The 19,344-nt window shown below is 50.5% G+C and overlaps 1 protein-coding gene across 1 annotated transcript in view; it reads left to right on the top strand.

The window, feature by feature from the left end:
* The window catches only part of ADARB2 (adenosine deaminase RNA specific B2 (inactive)), a 379,575-nt gene that overhangs the window by 326,216 nt on the left and 34,015 nt on the right, over nucleotides 1–19,344 (top strand). Inside the window, exon 9 of the mRNA XM_030199275.1 lies at nucleotides 16,765–16,946. Coding sequence (XP_030055135.1) covers nucleotides 16,765–16,946 — 182 coding nt within the window. The remainder of the gene's footprint in view (nucleotides 1–16,764; nucleotides 16,947–19,344) is intronic.

The raw sequence follows: 19,344 nt of genomic DNA, 5'->3' as shown, positions 1-19,344 counted from the left end.
TAGTAGCTTCTAGTCGTGGGGACTAGTAGCAAAAACCGCCTGAGCTAATCTGTATTTAGAAATCTGAAATTGTTGGGTGGGATTTTCTGTACTGAAATGTGTGTGATGAATGAATGTTAAAGAGTGCGGACTTCTTATAGCTGCGTTTCCAGTTAACGCGAGTTCAATTGGCCAGCGACGGAAGGAAGCGATTGTTGTTTGTCTACCATTGTGTCTCGAGAGTGTGGACCCCTTACCACACTTTCAAAATTCCCTCCCTTTTGTGTGTTGTAACTGTAAGCATTATGGGAGGGACATCATCTAGACAAATTACTACTCCCCTAGATTGTATGCTTAAGAATTTTAAGAAAGGATTTTTAATTAATGATATGGACAGACTTTAAGCTTAAGTACTCTAAGAACCTTGTGTGAAGTTGAGTGGCCATCTATGGGAGGGGGTGGCCCCCCTAGTGGCAGCTTAGATATTGAAGTAATCCGGAAGGTCTACAGCATAATTGTAGGAGAACAGAATATTCTGAACAACTCCCCTTATAGATTCCTGGGGACAGCCTTGTGACTGACCCTCCCTCTTGGTTGAAAACTTATATGGGATCCCCAGTAAAATTCATGTTGGGCCGCGTTCAAAGAAAGATTAGAAAATCTAAACTGGAAGAGGGAAAGAGCCCCAGGAAGCCTACCACCCAATCGGTGGCTTCCGCCCCTACCCTGTCCGAAAAACCCATACTCTCTGATGACCCCTCAGATCTTGAGCCACCACCTTATGGCCCATTGTTGGGGTTCCGTGCCACCCCTAGAGATCCACGCCGTCCAGCCCAAGCCTCTCCAGCACAGGCTTCTCCGGATAGTTCCTCCCCTTCTGTGCAAACCCCGCCACATCCTAGGTTGACTTTTCATCCAGCCTCCTACCCTCCTGTGCCACATTCTCCCCTGTTAACCTCCAAAGACCCGCTTTGGGCTGCACTCCCTGACTCCTCAACTCCCGACAGCCCAGCCTCTCCCTCTAATACCCCTCCCCACTCATCAGGGGCCCAGCATCCCTTTCAATGGACTGAATCTCCTGTGACCACCTCTCAGTCTATGAGTACCCCTCCCCATCCCTCAGGGGTTCAACACGCCTCCTCTGAATGGGTTAGACCTGCTGCAATCACCTTTGAGCATGATAGGAGGGTAGCTCCTAGCTCTACCTCAGGTTCCATTCCCACCTCCTCGAGAGTTCTGCCCCTCCACCAGGTAACCACCACTCGACCGGATCCTAATAATGAGGGTCAGGTTATACAGGCACAGGCCTACCAGTATGTACCCTTCACAACCACCGATCTCCTGAATTGGAAGACGCATTACCCTTCTTATACTGAAAAGCCTCAGGCAGTGGTGGACCTAGTGGCTAGCATTATGGCCACCCATAACCCAACCTGGACTGATTGTCAACAACTTCTCCTGACCCTCTTCACAACTGAGGAGAGGCGGAAGATTTTACAAAATGCTGAGGCCATCACGCAAGCGCGTGTCCCTGAGGGGACACAGAACCCAGAGGAATGGGTTAGAACTCGGTTCCCTCGTGCAGCTCCAGCTTGGGATCCAAATAATGAGCAGCACTATGAACTGTTGTCTGGCTATTGCCGGGACTTGCTGGAAGGTATGAGGAAAGGCATAAAGAGGCCCATTAATCTGGCAAAGGTCTCTGAAATTCTCCAAGGGGCAACTGAATCCCCTGTGGCCTTTTTAGAGCGACTAATTGAAGCCTACAGAACATACACCCCCTTTGACCCTGAAGCACTAGAAAACCAGAGAATGGTGAATAGCGCATTGGTGGCCCAGAGTATGCCAGATATCCGGAAGAAGTTGCAGCGTCAGGAGGGATTCGCAGGGATGAATACCACTCAGTTAATTGAGATCGCAACCAAGGTTTTCATTAATAGAGATCAGGAGATGCGCCGAGAGGCTTGACCGGAAGATGCAGAAGAAGGCCGACCTTTTGGCGGCAGCCATTACTAATTCCACCCTTAACCGAGGTCGACCTCTAGCTAATGGGAAGCCAAAGTGGGACCCTGGACCACCAGCCAGGCCCCGAGATTCCTTCAATCAATCCCGGCCACGGGGGGAGAATCCCAGACCAAGATTGGAGAGGGATCAGTGTGCCTACTGTAAGGAAAGAGGGCACTGGAAAGATGAATGCCCCCAGAGGCGCCAGGGACTGAGAAGGGGACCAGGAGATCGAGGAAGCTGAGGCCGAGTTCGAGAGGGAAGGTATGAGCCTCCTGAATCTGACATCATTGGGATAGCCGAGATGGCAGAATGGGATGAATAGGACAGACCGGGTTCCTACAAACTGGGCTCCCAGGAACCCATGGTCAAGTTAACTATAGGGAGCCGCTCAATTCCATTCATGATTGATACAGGAGCTGAACATTCTGTTGTGACGGAGCGATTAGCGCCTGTGTCTGGAAAAACTGTCCGAGTGGTGGGAGCCACGGGGGTGCAGAACCGGAGGCCCTTTCTGATGACCCGTAGATGCCAATTAAGCTCACACACAGTCACTCATGAATTCTTGTATATGCCAGACTGTCCAATCCCTTTGTTAGGCCGGGACCTGCTGTCCAAGCTTAGGGCCCAAATTTCCTTTGACTCTGATGGCCAGACTTCAGTCTCCTTTCGGCCCCTGACATCCAGCCCTAAGGGTATATTGAGTTTCTGCTGCCCTCTTGAAGAAGAATGGCGGCTGCATCAGTCGCATGGCCAAGTTGACCTACCCCTGGCCGACAGTTTTCAGGTCAGTGGGGTATGGGCAGAAGATAATCCCCCAGGGTTGGCCCGAAATATTCCCCCTGTTCATGTAGACTTACTTCCAAGTGCCCGGCCAATCCATCTTCGTCAATACCCAATTCCCCGAAAGGCTCTGGAAGGGATTCAAGCACATCTGAATCGTTTGTTATCCCATGGAATTATTCATCCTTGCCAGTCTCCATGGAATACGCCACTGTTGCCAGTCCAGAAGCCAGGGACTGAGGACTACCGGCCAGTCCAAGACTTACGAGTGGTCAACAAATCCACTATTTCATTACACCCTATAGTGCCTAATCCATATGTCCTGCTGGGATTGATACCTTCTGGAGCTACCCATTTCACGACACTAGACCTAAAAGATGCCTTCTTTTGTATTCGGGTGGCCCCCGCCAGTCAACTGCTTTTTGCCTTTCAATGGGAAAACCCAGTAACAGGAAGGAAGCTTCAGTATACCTGGACCCGCCTGCCACAGGGGTTCAAGAATTCCCCCACCATTTTTGGGACTGCCCTAGGACAAGACCTTAAGACTTTTAAATCTGAGCCTTCCAGGCGAGTTTTACTCCAGTATGTAGATGACCTCCTGATTGCAGCAGTGACCCAGGAAGAGTGTTTTGAGGCTACCAGAGAATTGCTGGAGCTACTCTTGGATGCAGGTTATAAGGTCTCACGCTCAAGGCCCAACTTTGTCAGTCAGAAGTGAAGTATCTGGGCTTCTGCATTTCCCAGGAAGTCGGAGACTGGATGTCAGTAGGAAGCAAGCAGTTGCTGCAATTCCCCAACCCAAGTCCAGAAGGGAAGTTAGGGAATTTCTGGGAGCAGCCGGATTCTGCAGAATTTGGATTCCAAATTTTGCATTGATGGCGAAACCCCTTTACCAGGCCACAAAGGGGGGTGAAAAGGAACCATTGAATGGGGACCTATAGCTCAACAATCCTTTATCGCCATAAAGAAAGCCCTACTCCAAGCCCCTGCGTTAGGCCTTCCTGATGTGGAGAAACCTTTCTCACTGTATGTCCACGGAGCGACAGGGGGTTGCTCTGGGTGTGCTGACCGAGATGATGGGATCCTGGCAGAGGCCTGTTGCATACCTGTCTAAACAGCTGGATGGAGTGGCTAAGGATGGCCAGCCTGCATGAGGGCCATTGCAGCAACAGCCTTACTGGTCCAGGAAGCTGATAAGTTGACCTTGGGGCAAGAACTGGTTGTTAAAGTCCCCCATGCAGTTCTCACCCTCATGGAGTATAAGGGCAACCATTGGTTTACAAATAACCGTATGGTTAAGTACCAAGCCAGCTTGTGTGAGAATCCACGGATACACCTGGAAAACAGTGGCTACATTCAATCCCGCCACTCTTTTGCCAGCATCTGAGGGACCACCGGATCATGACTGTATCCAAACTATGGATGAAGTGTACTCCAGTCGACCAGATCTTAAAGATGTTCCGTGGAGGGACCCAGATGTAATTTATTTCACAGATGGAAGCAGTTACGTGGAGAACTCCAAGCGATTGGCAGGCTATGCTGTGGTGACAGAGAACAAGGTGATAGAAGCAAGAGCCCTGCCCCAAGGAACTTCAGCCCAGAAAGCAGAACTTTTGGCCCTCATACGAGCTCTGGAGCTAGCAGCAGGACTGGTGACCAACATTTATACTGATTCCAAGTATGCCTTCACAACCCTACATGCTCATGGAGCTTTGTATAAGGAAAAGGGACTCATAAATGCCGCAGGCCAACCTGTTAAGTATGGACCTGAAATACTGCAGTTGTTAGAGGCTGTTTGGGCCCCTAAGAAGGTAGCTGTCATTCACTGCCGGGGACACCAAAGGATAGATACTCCAGTGGCCCGAGGGAATCGCCATGCTGATCGGGTGGCCAAGGAAGCTGCTCGAGGACCCCCAGCAAGTACTGTGACTCCCCTGTTCCAAATTCGACTGCAAGAATGGACGCCTATGTACACCCAAACGGAAGAGAAATGGGCTCAAGAGGAAGGTGCAGTAAGGAGACCTGATGGCTGGTTACATCTCCCTGATACCAGAGTTCTGGTGCCACGCCACCTAGCTTGGCCTGTAGTGTCTCAAGCTCATGACCTATCACACTTAGGGAAAACAGCACTAGCCCGCCTACTCAGTCGAGTAGTGGTGCTGGAAGGATTGGATAGTCTGGTTGCCACTGCCTCTGCCCGATGTACTCTCTGTGCCCAGAATAATGCTCGTCAGGGACCCCGTATTCCACCAGGAGTTCAGTCCAGGGGACTAACACCCTTTGAGTCCCTAGTTATAGACTTCACAGAAATGCCCAGGAGTGGTAGGCTCCGATACCTCTTGGTCATGGTTTGCACTTTTTCTGGGTGGGTGGAAGCATATCCTACAGTCACTGAGAAAGCCACAGAAGTAGCTCGAGCCCTCCTTAGGGATGTCATCCCCAGGTATGGACTGCCCCTTGCTATAGGCTCAGATAATGGTCCCGCCTTTGTTGAAGCCACACTTCAGGCCCTGTCCCCGCGCATTGCGCATTACTTGGAAATTGCATTGTGCCTACCGTCCCCAGAGTTCAGGGCAGGTTGAGCAGGCAAACAGAACCTTGAAAAATAGCCTAGCAAAGATTTGTCAGGAAACCCAACTGAAATGGCCACAGGCACTGCCACTAGCCCTCTTCCGCCTCCGATGTACCCCAACTAAAGGGACAGCCCTCTCTCCCTTTGAAATTGTGTATGGGAAGCCCCCAGCCATTTTGCAGGGAATTAAGGGAGACATAGGGACTTTAGGGTCTGCCCAGGTGCAGGAGCAGGTAGCCCTCTTGGGCAGGATAATTTCTGAGCTTCAGTCTTACGTGAGAGAAATAAACCCTGTCCCCTTCCAGGCTCAGGTACATTCCTTCCTGCCAGGGGATAGAGTTTGGGTGAAAGACTGGAGGCTCCAGCCTTTGGGGCCCCGATGGAAAGGACCTTTAATGTTTTGCTTTCTACCCCTACAGCTGTGAAGGTCGCAGGGATAACTCCATGGGTCCATTGGTCTCGAATCAAGTCTGCTGACCAGACTGAGCCCAGCACGGATCAGACGGAGCCTAAACAGTGGAGAGCAGAAAGTGATCCAGCGGAGCCATTGAAGTTGCGCTTGACCCGAACCAAAGAATCCACTAGCTGAAAAGAAGGGTCAACTGCATACTGCAGGAGCTGCTGAACTTCGGCTTCATACTGAGACTCTTTCTTGCCCAGATTCTGGCTTTCCTGGAATTTGAGAGCTTGATCCTTGTCAGTTGAGGGTCTATCCCAACTGGTATAAGAACTCAAAGACTGAGAGCATTATATTAGAGTAATCTGTGATTAGCACAGACTGTTGGAATATTATTGCTTAATTAGTTTGCTGTATTTGTTTTAGATTAGGAAGAAAGAAAATGTTAGTAGTTTGGATGCTTTTGTTGTTTTCTACTTCTTGCCTCCTTGTTCCTAATACCCCAACTCGCTCCAACCTTTGGCTACATTCTGTCCAGGAACTAATTAGCCAGGCAAAGATTACTTCCCCTTGTATTGTGTGTTCCCGATTTCTCCTTATACTACAGATGTCCCAGCTGTTCCTGTCCCTGTGCCACTTACAGCTCTTATACCTCCCTTCTTTTCGAGTTCAGGCCCTTGGAGCCAGGATTATACTTGGTGGTCCTTTTATAATGCTACCTCCCCCTCTGAATCTTCTCTAAGGCCAGTTTTTACGTCTCCCTATCCAGCTTCTGGAGTGTTTTGTTTAACAAGAAACATCTCAACTGTTCTTCCCATTCCCTGTAACTATACTAATGTTCTCCCAGAGAAGGGGGAATCTGTGTGGGTAGTCTCTCCAGATACTCCTATATGCCCCACTTCTGTACCTGCAGATTATGACCCAGGTGATTACCTGGCTCCTAACCGTACCACTAAGAGGACTATAGTGTCCAAGCTTATTTTCTACTTTCATAAGTCCCTGGGGTATGAAGAGTTTATAACAAATGAGCAGCCTGTCACAATTGGGGATTGGCACCTATGGTGTGCAAAGTCTCCATTTCGTCTTCGTTCCCCCTGGGATAGGGGCTCGCACTATGGGCATCCTAAGTACCTTGTCCAGCCTGAGCCAACATTTATTGGGAACTTCCCTCACCCTCTCCTTGGCCATTACTGGCTCTGTGATAATGTCCTCCACATGATTCTTCCCCCCACGTATGATTTTTGTGTATTGGTAACCTTGAATTATTTTCCTAAAGTTATTCCTCTCCTCAGACCACTATCCCCGCACCGCTCTAAGCGAGAGGCCTTGTCCTTACCCTCCTCCGTTGCCACAGAGGATGAGGCGATTGAATTAGCTCTCCAGTACATCAACTCTACTTATCCTCTGACTAAAAAGAGACTTGTAGCCCTTTCTGCCACGGCCTGGATTCCAATTGGGGGCCCGGTAGCGGGTATTACTGAACTAGGCATGCTACCCGGAGACTTCAGTCCCTACTCCATGTTTTAGTTCATGAGCTAAACGTGGTAGTCAATGCATTGCAGGACGTCCCTTGTTCATTTCCCTAATAGTCTTAGTTTTAGCAGGGTTGTTGTTTTGTTTCCTGGCCTCATGTGCTTCGGCAGTATGCCGTCGGACCTTAACGAGTAGGGTAATGGTGATTCATAAGCCTATTCCTAGTTAGGATCACTATAATCTCCAGAGTTTGAGTTATGAGACTTATTTCTGCATAAGCTGATTTTAGTCTCAAAGAGGGGAATGAGGCAGCATGGGCATAATTATATATATATGTTTAAATTTTATTTCAACTTTTCACCCTGCAAGTGAAGGAGGAATGCCAATCTGGTTAGATCTAGCTTTGGCTAGGCTAAAGGTTAGAAAGGTCAGAGAGAGAAACTTTCTTTGACCCTTTGTGAATGATGGAGGGTTAAGGCTAGTTCAAAGGTATTACCTTACCACACATATGAACAAGGCATGTTGCAGACATATTGTAGTTTTAAAAGGAATAGTTTAAAATGCTTAGAAGGAGATAGCTTAGATATAGATATAGATATTTAGAATATGTCTTATAAGGATGCTTATTTTAGAATATGTTTTATTCTGTGTAATTAATATGTAGAATATCTTTAAATCCAGTGTTACTTTTCAAGTAAGACTGCAGTTGAAAAGGTCAGCATCTGGTTTGAATTAACTACGGTCCTAGCTAGTTCTGTGAAGGAAGCTAATAGGTGAAAGAGGTCAAGAAAAGTCTTGATTAATTATAGGTAATGTAGGACGGTTTTCTGAAAGTAATAACTGATATGTATGCCATTAAGTAAGATTGGCCCTTGACCCCTTAATGAATGCCAGAGTCCAGTTAGCAGTTTGAGCTATGACTGGGATTATAGCAAAATGTAAGGCTGGCCCCTTCGCCCCTCAATGAACCTAAGTTAATCATAATAAAATGTAAGAGACTGGTGCCATATTGTCTAGCGTGAGAGGCCTCAGGTCATAGGTCAGTTTGAGAATATTAAACCTATGTAACTGATATTTTTTAAGTAATGTATAGAGATGATTGGTTGAGGCAGGGTAATTAATCTATTCTTTACCATCTGGAGAGTAAGGGGGGCTAGAGAGGGGGATAGAACTGTATATAAGTGGGAGCAGAAGCAGCTTCCGTCAGAAGGAACAGACAGAAGAGGGAGAGACAGAAGGAGAGAAGAGAGCTGAAGAGGACAGACAGAAGCCACAAGACAAAGAGAGCTAAGAAAGAGAAGAGAGCTAGAGCTGATGTCCTACTTTGTTTGCTGGCAAATAAAGAAGATTTCTCCCTCATTCTGGTGTGTGTTGTTTGACTCCTGAAGTACCACAGATTCTGCTAACACTAGTAGTAATTCCTGCAACAATATGGGGAGAAACAAGCTGCTCCAGAGAAGCCTTGTCCTGCTATTGTCAGGATGGAAATCCTTTTTTTTTTCTATATTGCCCGGAACAGCGCTGCAGGCACCCATCCTTCACCTCACCCTCCCGCGGCAGTGAAGTGCGACGAGTCTTCAGCAGTGAGCCGCCACATAGCTGCCAAATAAGGAGGCAGCTTTTGTCTAGGGGCTAGACTTGCTGCTGTGAGTGAGACTAGTGCTCGCTGAAGCAGCATGGAGGAAGAGGTGGAGTGTGTCAGGTGCTTCTATAGAGAGCTGCCCAAAGTTGTGACAGGCTCATTGTTTGCTGTTTCATGGTTCCAGCAAAGAGATTTTGGAGTCTTTTGTATCGCAGTTATAAGAAAAAACTATACACCGGCTTTCATACACGCAGCTTTTTTGCGTATATGAAAGACGTATACAAGTGCCGATCTGAGCATGCATAGAGCAGCCACTCTTAGCGATTGGCTGTTCTGCCCATGCTCAGCTACTAACTGCCCCCCCCCTCCCCCCGCCCACCTCCATCATACTGCTTGATGCTTTTGCGAGCAGCTCATTTGCATGTGATTCGCTTTGGGAATTCCTCTGTATTTCCAAATCGGTAAATTTTACCAAGGTGAAAATACAGAGCAATTTTTTATGGGGGCCTGAATGCATCTGGCCCTCAGTCTTCAGACAAGTAGTATTCTTGATGGTTCAGCACATCTTCCACAAAGCTTCAAATCAGGGAATCTTGCAGAAATCATGACAATATGGCTTAAAGCATGGTTTAGAGCATAAGTTAAGCCTCAGGCCCACAAAGGAGACCTAGGAAACACCACAACACATTAATACACATTATTTCTCCGAGGACAAGCAGGCTGCTTGTTCTCACTGATGGGGTGACGTCCACGGCAGCCCCTCCAATCGGAAACTTCACTAGCAAAGTCCTTTGCTAGTCCTCGCGCACCCTCGCGCACCGCGCATGCGCGGCCATCTTCCCGCCCGAAACCGGCTCGAGCCGGCCAGTCTTCTTTTGTCCGCACTCGGTACGGTCGTATTTTCGCCGTGTCGAGCCCCGAAAGTCGACCTCCGCGCGTCCAAATTGTTTTGAGCGTGTTTTTTCTTCGGAAAAAGCTTTTGCTTAAGTCGGGAAGTGCTCCGGAAACCCTCCACCGGGTTTCGTGTCAATCCTCCCCGTACTTCCAGCTTTTTGCCCCGGTAAGTTTTCTTTCGTCGTCGGGGTAGGCCTCTTTTCAGCCTCGGTCGAGATTTTCTCCCTCTAAAGTTTTGGTGCTCTTTTTCCGTCATTTCGGATTTTGATTTCGCCGGCGTGATTTTTCCGCCCATGACATCGAAGCCTTCCAGCGGCTTCAAGAAGTGCACCCAGTGCGCCCGGGTTATCTCGCTCACTGATCGACACTCGTCGTGTCTTCAGTGTCTGGGGGCCGAGCACCGCCCTCAGAACTGCAGTCTGTGTTCCCTGCTTCAGAGGCGGACTCAGGTAGCGAGACTAGCCCAGTGGAACGTGTTGTTCTCGGGCTCTTCGTCGGCATCGGCACCGGGATCTTCGAGTGCATCGACGTCGTCATCGTCCAGACCATCTTCCTCGGCCGCCCCTGCATCGAGTGCATCGAGGCATCGGGCCTCTGCATCGGCGCCGAGACATCGGATAGCTGCATCGACGTCGGTGGTACCGGGACCTCGTCTGCTGATGTCGTCGGACGGTGGTGCATCGTCAGGAGTGCAGGTGAGGGCTGTCCATTCCCCTGCTGGTGGCGGTGAGCCTTCGGGTGGGTCTCCTCCTACCCTGAGGGCTCCTGCGGTACAGCCCCCCCGAGACCGACCTCCTTCGGCCTCGGCCCCGAGGAAGCGACGGATGGATTCTACGTCCTCCTCGTCGGTGCCGGGGAGCTCCGGTGACATGCTTCGGAAGAAATCGAAGAAGCATCGACACCGGTCTCCTCCCCGTGTCGGCACCAAGAGCTCTGGGTCGCCGAGGGATTCGGCACCCAGCAGGCATCGGCACCGAGAGGACCGCTCACCCTCTGTTCAAGAGGTGTCGATGCGCTCCACTCTGGACAGCCCGGAACAGCCTCCTCGCCCGGAACAGGTTCTGACGTCGACGCCTGCATCGACCTCTCAGCCTTTTTCTGCAGCCACTCTGAACGAGAGCCTCCGGGCCGTCTCCCAGAGATTCTGGGAGAGCTGTTGCGCCCTACCCCTCCGGTACCGGCGGTGCTTGCGCCTCCGGTACCGTCGAGCGTGGCGCCGGCTGGCCCATCGCCCAGGTTGAGGTCCCCGACGTCGGTACCGCGTGCGGTGCCGACCGCGGCCACCTCCCAGGAGGGCTCCCCGACTACGTCGGCGGAGGGAGCTTCGCCGATGCGGGCGAGGGAGTCTACCTCTCGACGCCCCCATCGTGGACGTGGCTCCACGGAGTCGAGCAGGCGAGGTTGCAGACACAGGTCCGTGAACTTGTGTCTGACACCGAGGGTGAGGCCTCGTGGGAGGAAGAGGAAGATCCCAGATATTTCTCTGACGAGGAGTCTGAGGGTCTTCCGTCTGATCCCACTCCCTCTCCTGAGAGACAGCTTTCTCCTCCCGAGAGTCTGTCTTTTGCCTCCTTGTCCGGGAGATGTCTACGGCCATCCCCTTCCCGGTGGTTGTGGAGGACGAGCCCAGGGCTGAAATGTTTGAGCTCCTGGACTATCCTTCTCCACCTAAGGAAGCGTCCACTGTTCCCTTGCACCATGTCCTGAAAAAGACATTGCTTGCGAACTGGACCAAGCCATTAACTAATCCCCACATTCCCAAGAAGATCGAGTCCCAGTACCGGATCCATGGGGACCCAGAGCTGATGCGCACTCAGTTGCCTCATGACTCTGGAGTTGTGGATTTGGCCCTAAAGAAGGCTAAGAGTTCTAGGGAACATGCTTCGGCGCCCCCGGGCAAGGACGCTAGAACCTTAGACTCCTTGGGAGGAAGGCCTACCATTCCTCTATGCTCGTGTCCAAGATCCAGTCTTACCAGCTCTACACGAGCATACACATGCGGAACAATGTGCGGCAGTTGGCGGGCTTGGTTGATGCTCTTCCCCCTGAGCAAGCCAAGCCTTTTCAGGAGGTGGTCAGGCAGCTGAAGGCGTGCAGAAAATTCCTGGCCAGAGGAGTTTATGACACTTTTGATGTTGCGTCCAGGGCCGCTGCTCAAGGTGTGGTGATGCGCAGGCTCTCATGGCTGCGTGCCGCCGACCTGGAGAATAGAATCCAGCAGTGGATTGCGGACTCGCCTTGCCGTGCGGACAATATTTTTGGTGAAAAAGTCGAGCAGGTGGTAGAGTCTCTCCACCAGCGGGACACCGCATTCGACAAATTCGCCCGCCGGCAGCCTTCAGCTTCTACCTCTACAGGTAGACGATTTTTCAGGGAAGGAAGACTGTTCCCTACTCTTCTGGCAAGCGTAGGTACAATCCTCCTTCCCGACAGCCTGCGGCCCAGGCTAAGCCCCAGCGCGCTCGCTCTCGTCAGCAGCGTGCGACTCAGCAAGGCCCCGCGGCTCCCCAGCAAAAGCAAGGGGCGAGCTTTTGACTGGCTCCAGCAGAGCATAGCCGACATCCAAGTGTCCGTGCCGGGCGACCTGCCAGTCGGAGGGAGGTTGAAAGCTTTTCACCGAAGGTGGCCTCTCATAACCTCCGATCAGTAGGTTCTGCAAATAGTCCGGCAGGGGTACACCCTCAATTTGACCTCAAAACCTCCAAATTGTCCACCGGGAGCTCAGTCTTACAGCTTCCAGCACAAGAAGGTACTTGCAGAGGAACTCTCCGCCCTTCTCAGCGCCAATGCGGTCGAGCCCGTGCCATCCGGGCAAGAAGGGCTGGGATTCTATTCCAGGTACTTCCTTGTGGAAAAGAAAACAGGGGGGATGCGTCCCATCCTAGACCTAAGGGCCCTGAACAAATATCTCGAAAAAGAAAAGTTCAGGATGCTTTCCCTGGGCACCCTTCTCCCATGATTCAGCAAAACGATTGGCTATGCTCTCTGGACTTGAAGGATGCCTACACACACATCCCGATACTGCCAGCTCACAGACAGTATCTGCGATTTCAGTTGGGCACACGCCACTTCCAGTACTGTGTGCTACCCTTTGGGCTCGCCTCTGCGCCCAGGGTGTTCACCAAGTGCCTAGCTGTGGTAGCAGCGGCGCTTCGCAGGCTGGGGGTGCACGTGTTCCCATATCTCGACGATTGGCTGGTGAAGAACACATCCGAGGCAGGAGCCCTGCAGTCCATGCAGATGACTATTCGCCTACTGGAGCTACTGGGGTTTGTGATAAATTATCCAAAGTCCCACCTTCTTCCAGTGCAGAGACTCGAATTCATAGGAGCTCTGCTGGATTCTCGGACGGCTCGCGCCTATCTCCCAGAGACGAGAGCCAACAACTTGTTGTCCCTCGTCTCGCGGGTGCGAGCGTCCCAGCAGATCACAGCTCAGCAGATGTTGAGATTGCTGGGCCACATGGCCTCCACAGTTCATGTGACTCCCATGGCCCGCCTTCACATGAGATCTGCTCAATGGACCCTAGCCTCCCAGTGGTATCAGGCCGCTGGGGGTCTGAGGACGTGATCCACCTGTCCACGAGTTTTCTCGAATCCCTGTATTGGTGGACCATTTGCTCCAATTTGACTCTGGGACGTCCCTTCCAAATCCCTCAGCCACGGAAAGTGCTGACTACGGATGCGTCCCTCCTGGGATGGGGAGCTCATGTCGATGGGCTTCACACCCAAGGAAGCTGGTCCCTCCAGGAACGCGGTCTACAGATCAATCTCCTGGAGTTACGAGCGATCTGGAACGCTCTGAAGGCTTTCAGAGATCGGCTGTCCCACCAAATTATCCAAATTCAGACAGACAACCAGGTTGCCATGTATTACATCAACAAGCAGGGGGGCACCGGATCTCGCCCCCTGTGTCAGGAAGCCGTCAGCATGTGGCTCTGGGCTCGCCGTCACGGCATGGTGCTCCAAGCCACATATCTGGCAGGCGTAAACAACAGTCTGGCCGACAGGTTGAGCAGGATTATGCAGCCTCACGAGTGGTCGCTCAACTCCCGAGTGGTGCGCCAGATCTTCCAAGCATGGGGCACCCCCTTGGTGGATCTCTTCGCATCTCGAGTGAACCACAAAGTCCCTCAGTTCTGTTCCAGGCTTCAGGCCCACGGCAGACTGGCTTCGGATGCCTTCCTCCTGGATTGGGGGGAGGGCCTGCTGTATGCTTATCCTCCCATCCCTCTGGTGGGGAAGACTTTGTTGAAACTCAAGCAAGACCGAGGCACCATGATTCTGATTGCTCCTTTTTGGCCGCGTCAGATCTGGTTTCCTCTTCTTCTGGAGTTATCCTCCAAAGAACCGTGGAGATTGGAGTGTTTTCCGACCCTCATCACGCAGGACGAAGGGGCTCTTCTGCATCCCAACCTCCAGTCTCTGGCTCTCACGGCCTGGATGTTGAGGGCGTAGACTTTGCCTCTTTGGGTCTGTCAGAGGGTGTCTCCCGCATCTTGCTTGCTTCCAGGAAAGACTCCACTAAGAGAAGTTACTTCTTTCATTGGAGGAGGTTTGCCGTCTGGTGTGACAGCAAGGCCCTAGATCCTCGCTCTTGTCCTACACAGACCCTGCTTGAATACCTTCTGCACTTGTCTGAGTCTGGTCTTAAGACCAACTCCGTAAGGGTTCACCTTAGTGCAATCAGTGCATACCATTACCAAGTGGAAGGTAAGCCGATCTCAGGACAGCCTTTAGTTGTTCGCTTCATGAGAGGTTTGCTTTTGTCAAAGCCCCCTGTCAAACCTCCTACAGTGTCATGGGATCTCAATGTCGTTCTCACCCAGCTGATGAAACCTCCTTTTGAGCCACTGAATTCCTGCCATCTGAAGTACTTGACCTGGAAGGTCATTTTCTTGGTGGCAGTTACTTCAGCTCGTAGAGTCAGTGAGCTTCAGGCCCTGGTAGCCCAGGCCCCTTACACCAAATTTCATCATAACAGAGTAGTCCTCCGCACTCACCCTAAGTTTCTGCCAAAGGTCGTGTCGGAGTTCCATCTGAACCAGTCAATTGTCTTGCCAACATTCTTTCCCGTCCTCATTCCTGCCCTGCTGAACGTCAGCTGCACACATTGGACTGCAAGAGAGCATTGGCCTTCTACCTGGAGCGGACACAGCCCCACAGACAGTCCGCCCAATTGTTTGTTTCTTTTGATCCCAATAGGAGGGGAGTGGCTGTAGGGAAACGCACCATATCCAATTGGCTAGCAGATTGCATTTCCTTCACTTACGCCCAGGCGGGGCTGGCTCTTGAGGGTCATGTCACGGCTCATAATATTAGAGCCATGGCTGCGTCGGTAGCCCACTTGAAGTCAGCCTCCATTGAAGAAATTTGCAAAGCTGCGACGTGGTCATCTGTCCACACATTCACATCTCATTACTGCCTGCAGCAGGATACCCGACGCGACAGTCGGTTCGGGCAGTCAGTTCTTCAGAACCTGTTTGGGCTTTAGGATCCAACTCCACCCCCCGAGGGCCCTGTTGTTCTGTTCCAGGCTGCACTCTCAGTTAGTTGGTAAATTTTTTAGGTCAATCTCAGTTATGTCCTCGCCGTTGCGAGGCCCAATTGACCTTGGTTGTTGTTTTGAGTGAGCCTGGGGGCTAGGGATACCCCATCAGTGAGAACAAGCAGCCTGCTTGTCCTCGGAGAAAGCGAATGCTACATACCTGTAGAAGGTATTCTCCGAGGACAGCAGGCTGATTGTTCTCACAAACCCGCCCGCCTCCCCTTTGGAGTTGTGTCTTCCCTTGAAGTGTATTGTCTTGCTACATACTGGACTGGCCGGCTCGAGCCGGTTTCGGGCGGGAAGACGGCCGCGCATGCGCGGTGCGCGAGGGCGCGCGAGGACTAGCAAAGGACTTTGCTAGTGAATTTCCGATTGGAGGGGCTGCCGTGGACGTCACCCCATCAGTGAGAACAATCAGCCTGCTGTCCTCGGAGAATACCTTCTACAGGTATGTAGCATTCGCTTTGCCAAGAGTCCTATTTTATGCAGTAGGGCCTATTTACTAATAATTTGAGTTAGCAGTGTTAGTACCTAGCCCAAAATGAAGTAAACAAAAAGCTAAGGTCTGTGATTAACAGGAAGTACATTAAGCAGACTAGATTGGCTATATGATCCTTATCTGCTAATATATTTTATGTTTCTCATTCTCTAATTTAAAATAATGCTGTTCGGTTGTCTGAATCATTCCATTTTATCAATTCTGGTGCTGTCACAAAACTCCTGATAATTACCGTATTTTTCGGACTATAAGACGCACCGGACCATAAGACGCACCTAGGTTTTAGAGGAGGGAAATAGGAAAAAAAAATTCGGACTATAAGACGCACTTTGTCCCTCCTCTAAAACCTAGGTGCTCCGGTGCGTCTTGTCCGAATCCCTCCCTCCAAGTTCGGGATCGCCCTCCCTAGGGTTACCTCCCCTCCCCCTGGCCCTGTCACCACCTCTCCCCTTACTCACGCGATCTTCCATGCTGGCCTAGTGACGTCGGGGCAGGAAAGAGCCCCCTCTTTCCTGCCCAGCACACTGCTCTGCATCCTCCTGTATGCTGCCTGTGACAGTCTCGGTGAGATTCAAAATGGCCTCCGAGAATTGAAGTGGCCTCGCGAGACTTCAATTCTCAGAAGCCATTTTGAATCTCGCCGAGACCGTCACAGGCAGCATACAGGAGGATGCAGAGCAGCGCACTGGGCAGGAAAGAGGGGGCTCTTTCCTGCCCCGATGTCACTAAACCACCAGGGAAGATCGCGTAAGGGGAGAGGTGGTGACAGGGCTGGGGGGAGGGGAGGTAACCCTAGGGAGGGCGATCCCGAACTCGGAGGGAGGGCGGGTGGCCTTTAAATCTCTACCTTCGGACTATAAGATGCACCCCCCATTTTCCTCCCAAATTTTGGGGGAAAAAAGTGCGTCTTATAGTCCGAAAAATACGGTAAATGAATTTGAGAACATGTTTGTGCCTGCTTAAGAGTCATTTCAGGCAGTTCCTTTCATTCTGTCCCACTCTTTACACATGTTCCTCTTTTTGTTTTACTCCAGATGGAACATTCTTGGGTTACAAGGTGGTCTTCTCAGCTGTTTTATTGAACCCATCTACTTGCACAGCATCGTTGTGGGAAGCCTTCATCACACTGGTCACCTTTCCAGGGTAATGAGCCATAGAATAGGAGATATTGGTCAATTGCCAACTCCATACCGACACAATCAGCCGCTCCTCAGTGGTAAGCCAGTACCTGCTTGAATAGCAAAACAGCACTTCCAGCAGTTTTATCAAACCATAGTAGCTGTGCCTAGCTCAAAGCATGAAAGCAAATAAGGTCAAGTAGCAGGTTGTCCAATATTGGCTATATATAAATGTTTATAAAATATTGCATTTAAGTAGTTTACCTAAAGATCTTTCCTACTTCTCAGATATCTCAGATATTTGTTTTCTCTTTTGTTTATGACATGTCTTTGTTTTAAATATTCTGATTGTAAGCAATGCATGGATTTCTCATTTTAAAAAATAGCTATATATTCAATTTAAAATGCATAATATATTTATGTATTTTGGGGGATTTATTAACTTTCAACTCCTGGATGAGGGAGAGTGAGACTCAATTATAGAGTAACTGAGGTGTGGGGCATACACCGATAACAACCTTTTAGGGTGTCATTAGGAACATGACACTCAGCATGGACCATAGAAGAATATGACTCTGCCACATTCTGGCATTACACAATATAGTGTCAGAAAGTAAATGTGTTCCTTTTATCTACAGACTAAGCTCATAACACCCAAATAATAAAGAGAACTGACTCCACACCAAGGGTATTATAAAAATAGAGTGCTTATTTAATTACAATAGCAGCAAAAACATTATGAAAATTGCAGGAATGAAGACAGTGCAGGTCTTATCACAGAAACAGCTCAGAATAAATGCACATTACCTTAGACAGACTTATAATTTAGTCTGCTACTCTAAACCCACAGCACTTATAAAACATTTTTTTTTTTGCTACATTTGTACCCCACGCTTTCCCACTCATGGCAGGCTCAATGCGGCTTATATGGGGCAATGGAGGGTTAGGTTACTTGCCCAGAGTCACAAGGAGCTGCCTGTGCCTGAAGTGGGAATTGAACTCAGTTCCCCAGGACCAAAGTCCACCACCCTAACCACTAGGCCACTCCTCCACATGACAGCTATACAACCTGATGCAGATGTCCAGCAGATGGCAGAGTCTTCCTCAGATAGTCAGTCAGACACCAAGCAGGGGCTGCTCAGATAGAGTGTCCACCTTATTTTTGTTTATAGTCCTTCGTATAGAAGAAAAAGCCAGCTCCAGTTGACATGATGATGTCACTCCTGACTTGGCCTGGACTCCACATGTTCTGTGAAACTACCTTGTTTGCTACAGATTGTTATGACTTAAGGGCCACAAAACTGTTCCATTGGCACCACAATGAAGGGTACTTTAAACACAAAGTCAGTGTCTTAGGGAGGAAGGTGCTTTGCTGTGATACAACTGTGCCACTGAGTCTGGAACAACAGGCCTGGGACTTTCCAACATTGTGATTTACAGATCCAACCACTACATCACATCCGTAATGTACGAGAGCCCTGGGAACACCTATATTTAGGGCCTAATGTGCTAAACATTTTCCCTATAGATACAGATGAGAGAAAAGCCTTAGTAAATCTGACCTTTGGGATGGCTAAATATAGTTGCTCAGTATACTAGGCAATCATGTGTAAGCCACTCAGTGGTGAGAAAATTTTTTAAAAAGGGATTAAGCCAGATCCATCTAAAAATATCTTTTTTTTTTTCTGTTAATCATTCTGAAGTCCTTTGTTTCTGTCTGGCATTTTCTATGTAAAAATCTACAGCCTGTTATTCAAAGAGATTAAAACAGGCCAGTGGCGTACCAAGGTGGGGGCGGTCCGCCCCGGGTGCCAGTGGGTGGGGGGGTGCTCCGCTCCCGCCGCCTCCCGTGGCCATTCCCGCGGCGCCGCACATTAAAAAAACCGGCGAAGCAGCATCGCAGGCAGCGCCCTTCGTGCCCTGCTTGTAAAAAAAAAAATCAAATCTCCTTCCTTCTCCTCCTCGTCTTGACGTCGACTCGGGCCTTTTGATTGGAAGGCCCGAGTCGACGTCAAGACGAGGAAAAGGAAGGAGATTTGATTTTTGTTTTACAAGCAGGGCATGAGGGGCGCTGCCTGCGATGCTGCTTCGCCGGTTTTAACGGGACTGAGATGGGGAAGGAGAGGGGTGAAAGGGACTCGGGTGGGGGTGTTCAGAGGGGAGAAGGGGACTGGGGTGGGGGTCTCAGACAGGGGAGGGGAGAAGGGGACTGGAGTGGGGATCTCAGAGGGGAGAAGGGAAGGGGAGGGGAGAAGGGGACTGGGGTGGGGGTGTTCAGAGGAGAGAAGGGGACTGGGGTGGGGGTCTCAGACAGGGGAGGGGAGAAGGGGACTGTGGTGGGGGTCTCAGACAGGAGAAGGGGAAAGGAGAAGGGGACTGGGGTGGGGGTGTTCAGAGGGGAGAAGGGGGCTGGAACTGGGGGCTGAAAAAAGGGGCAGAGAGAGAGAGGGGACAGATCCTAGATGGAAGGGGGAGCGAGAGGGAGGGCAGACCCTG

This window comes from Microcaecilia unicolor, chromosome 1, assembly GCF_901765095.1.
Source record: "Microcaecilia unicolor chromosome 1, aMicUni1.1, whole genome shotgun sequence".
NCBI classification, from domain to species: Eukaryota; Metazoa; Chordata; class Amphibia; order Gymnophiona; family Siphonopidae; genus Microcaecilia; species Microcaecilia unicolor.
This window is presented reverse-complemented; position numbering and strand designations above follow the sequence as displayed.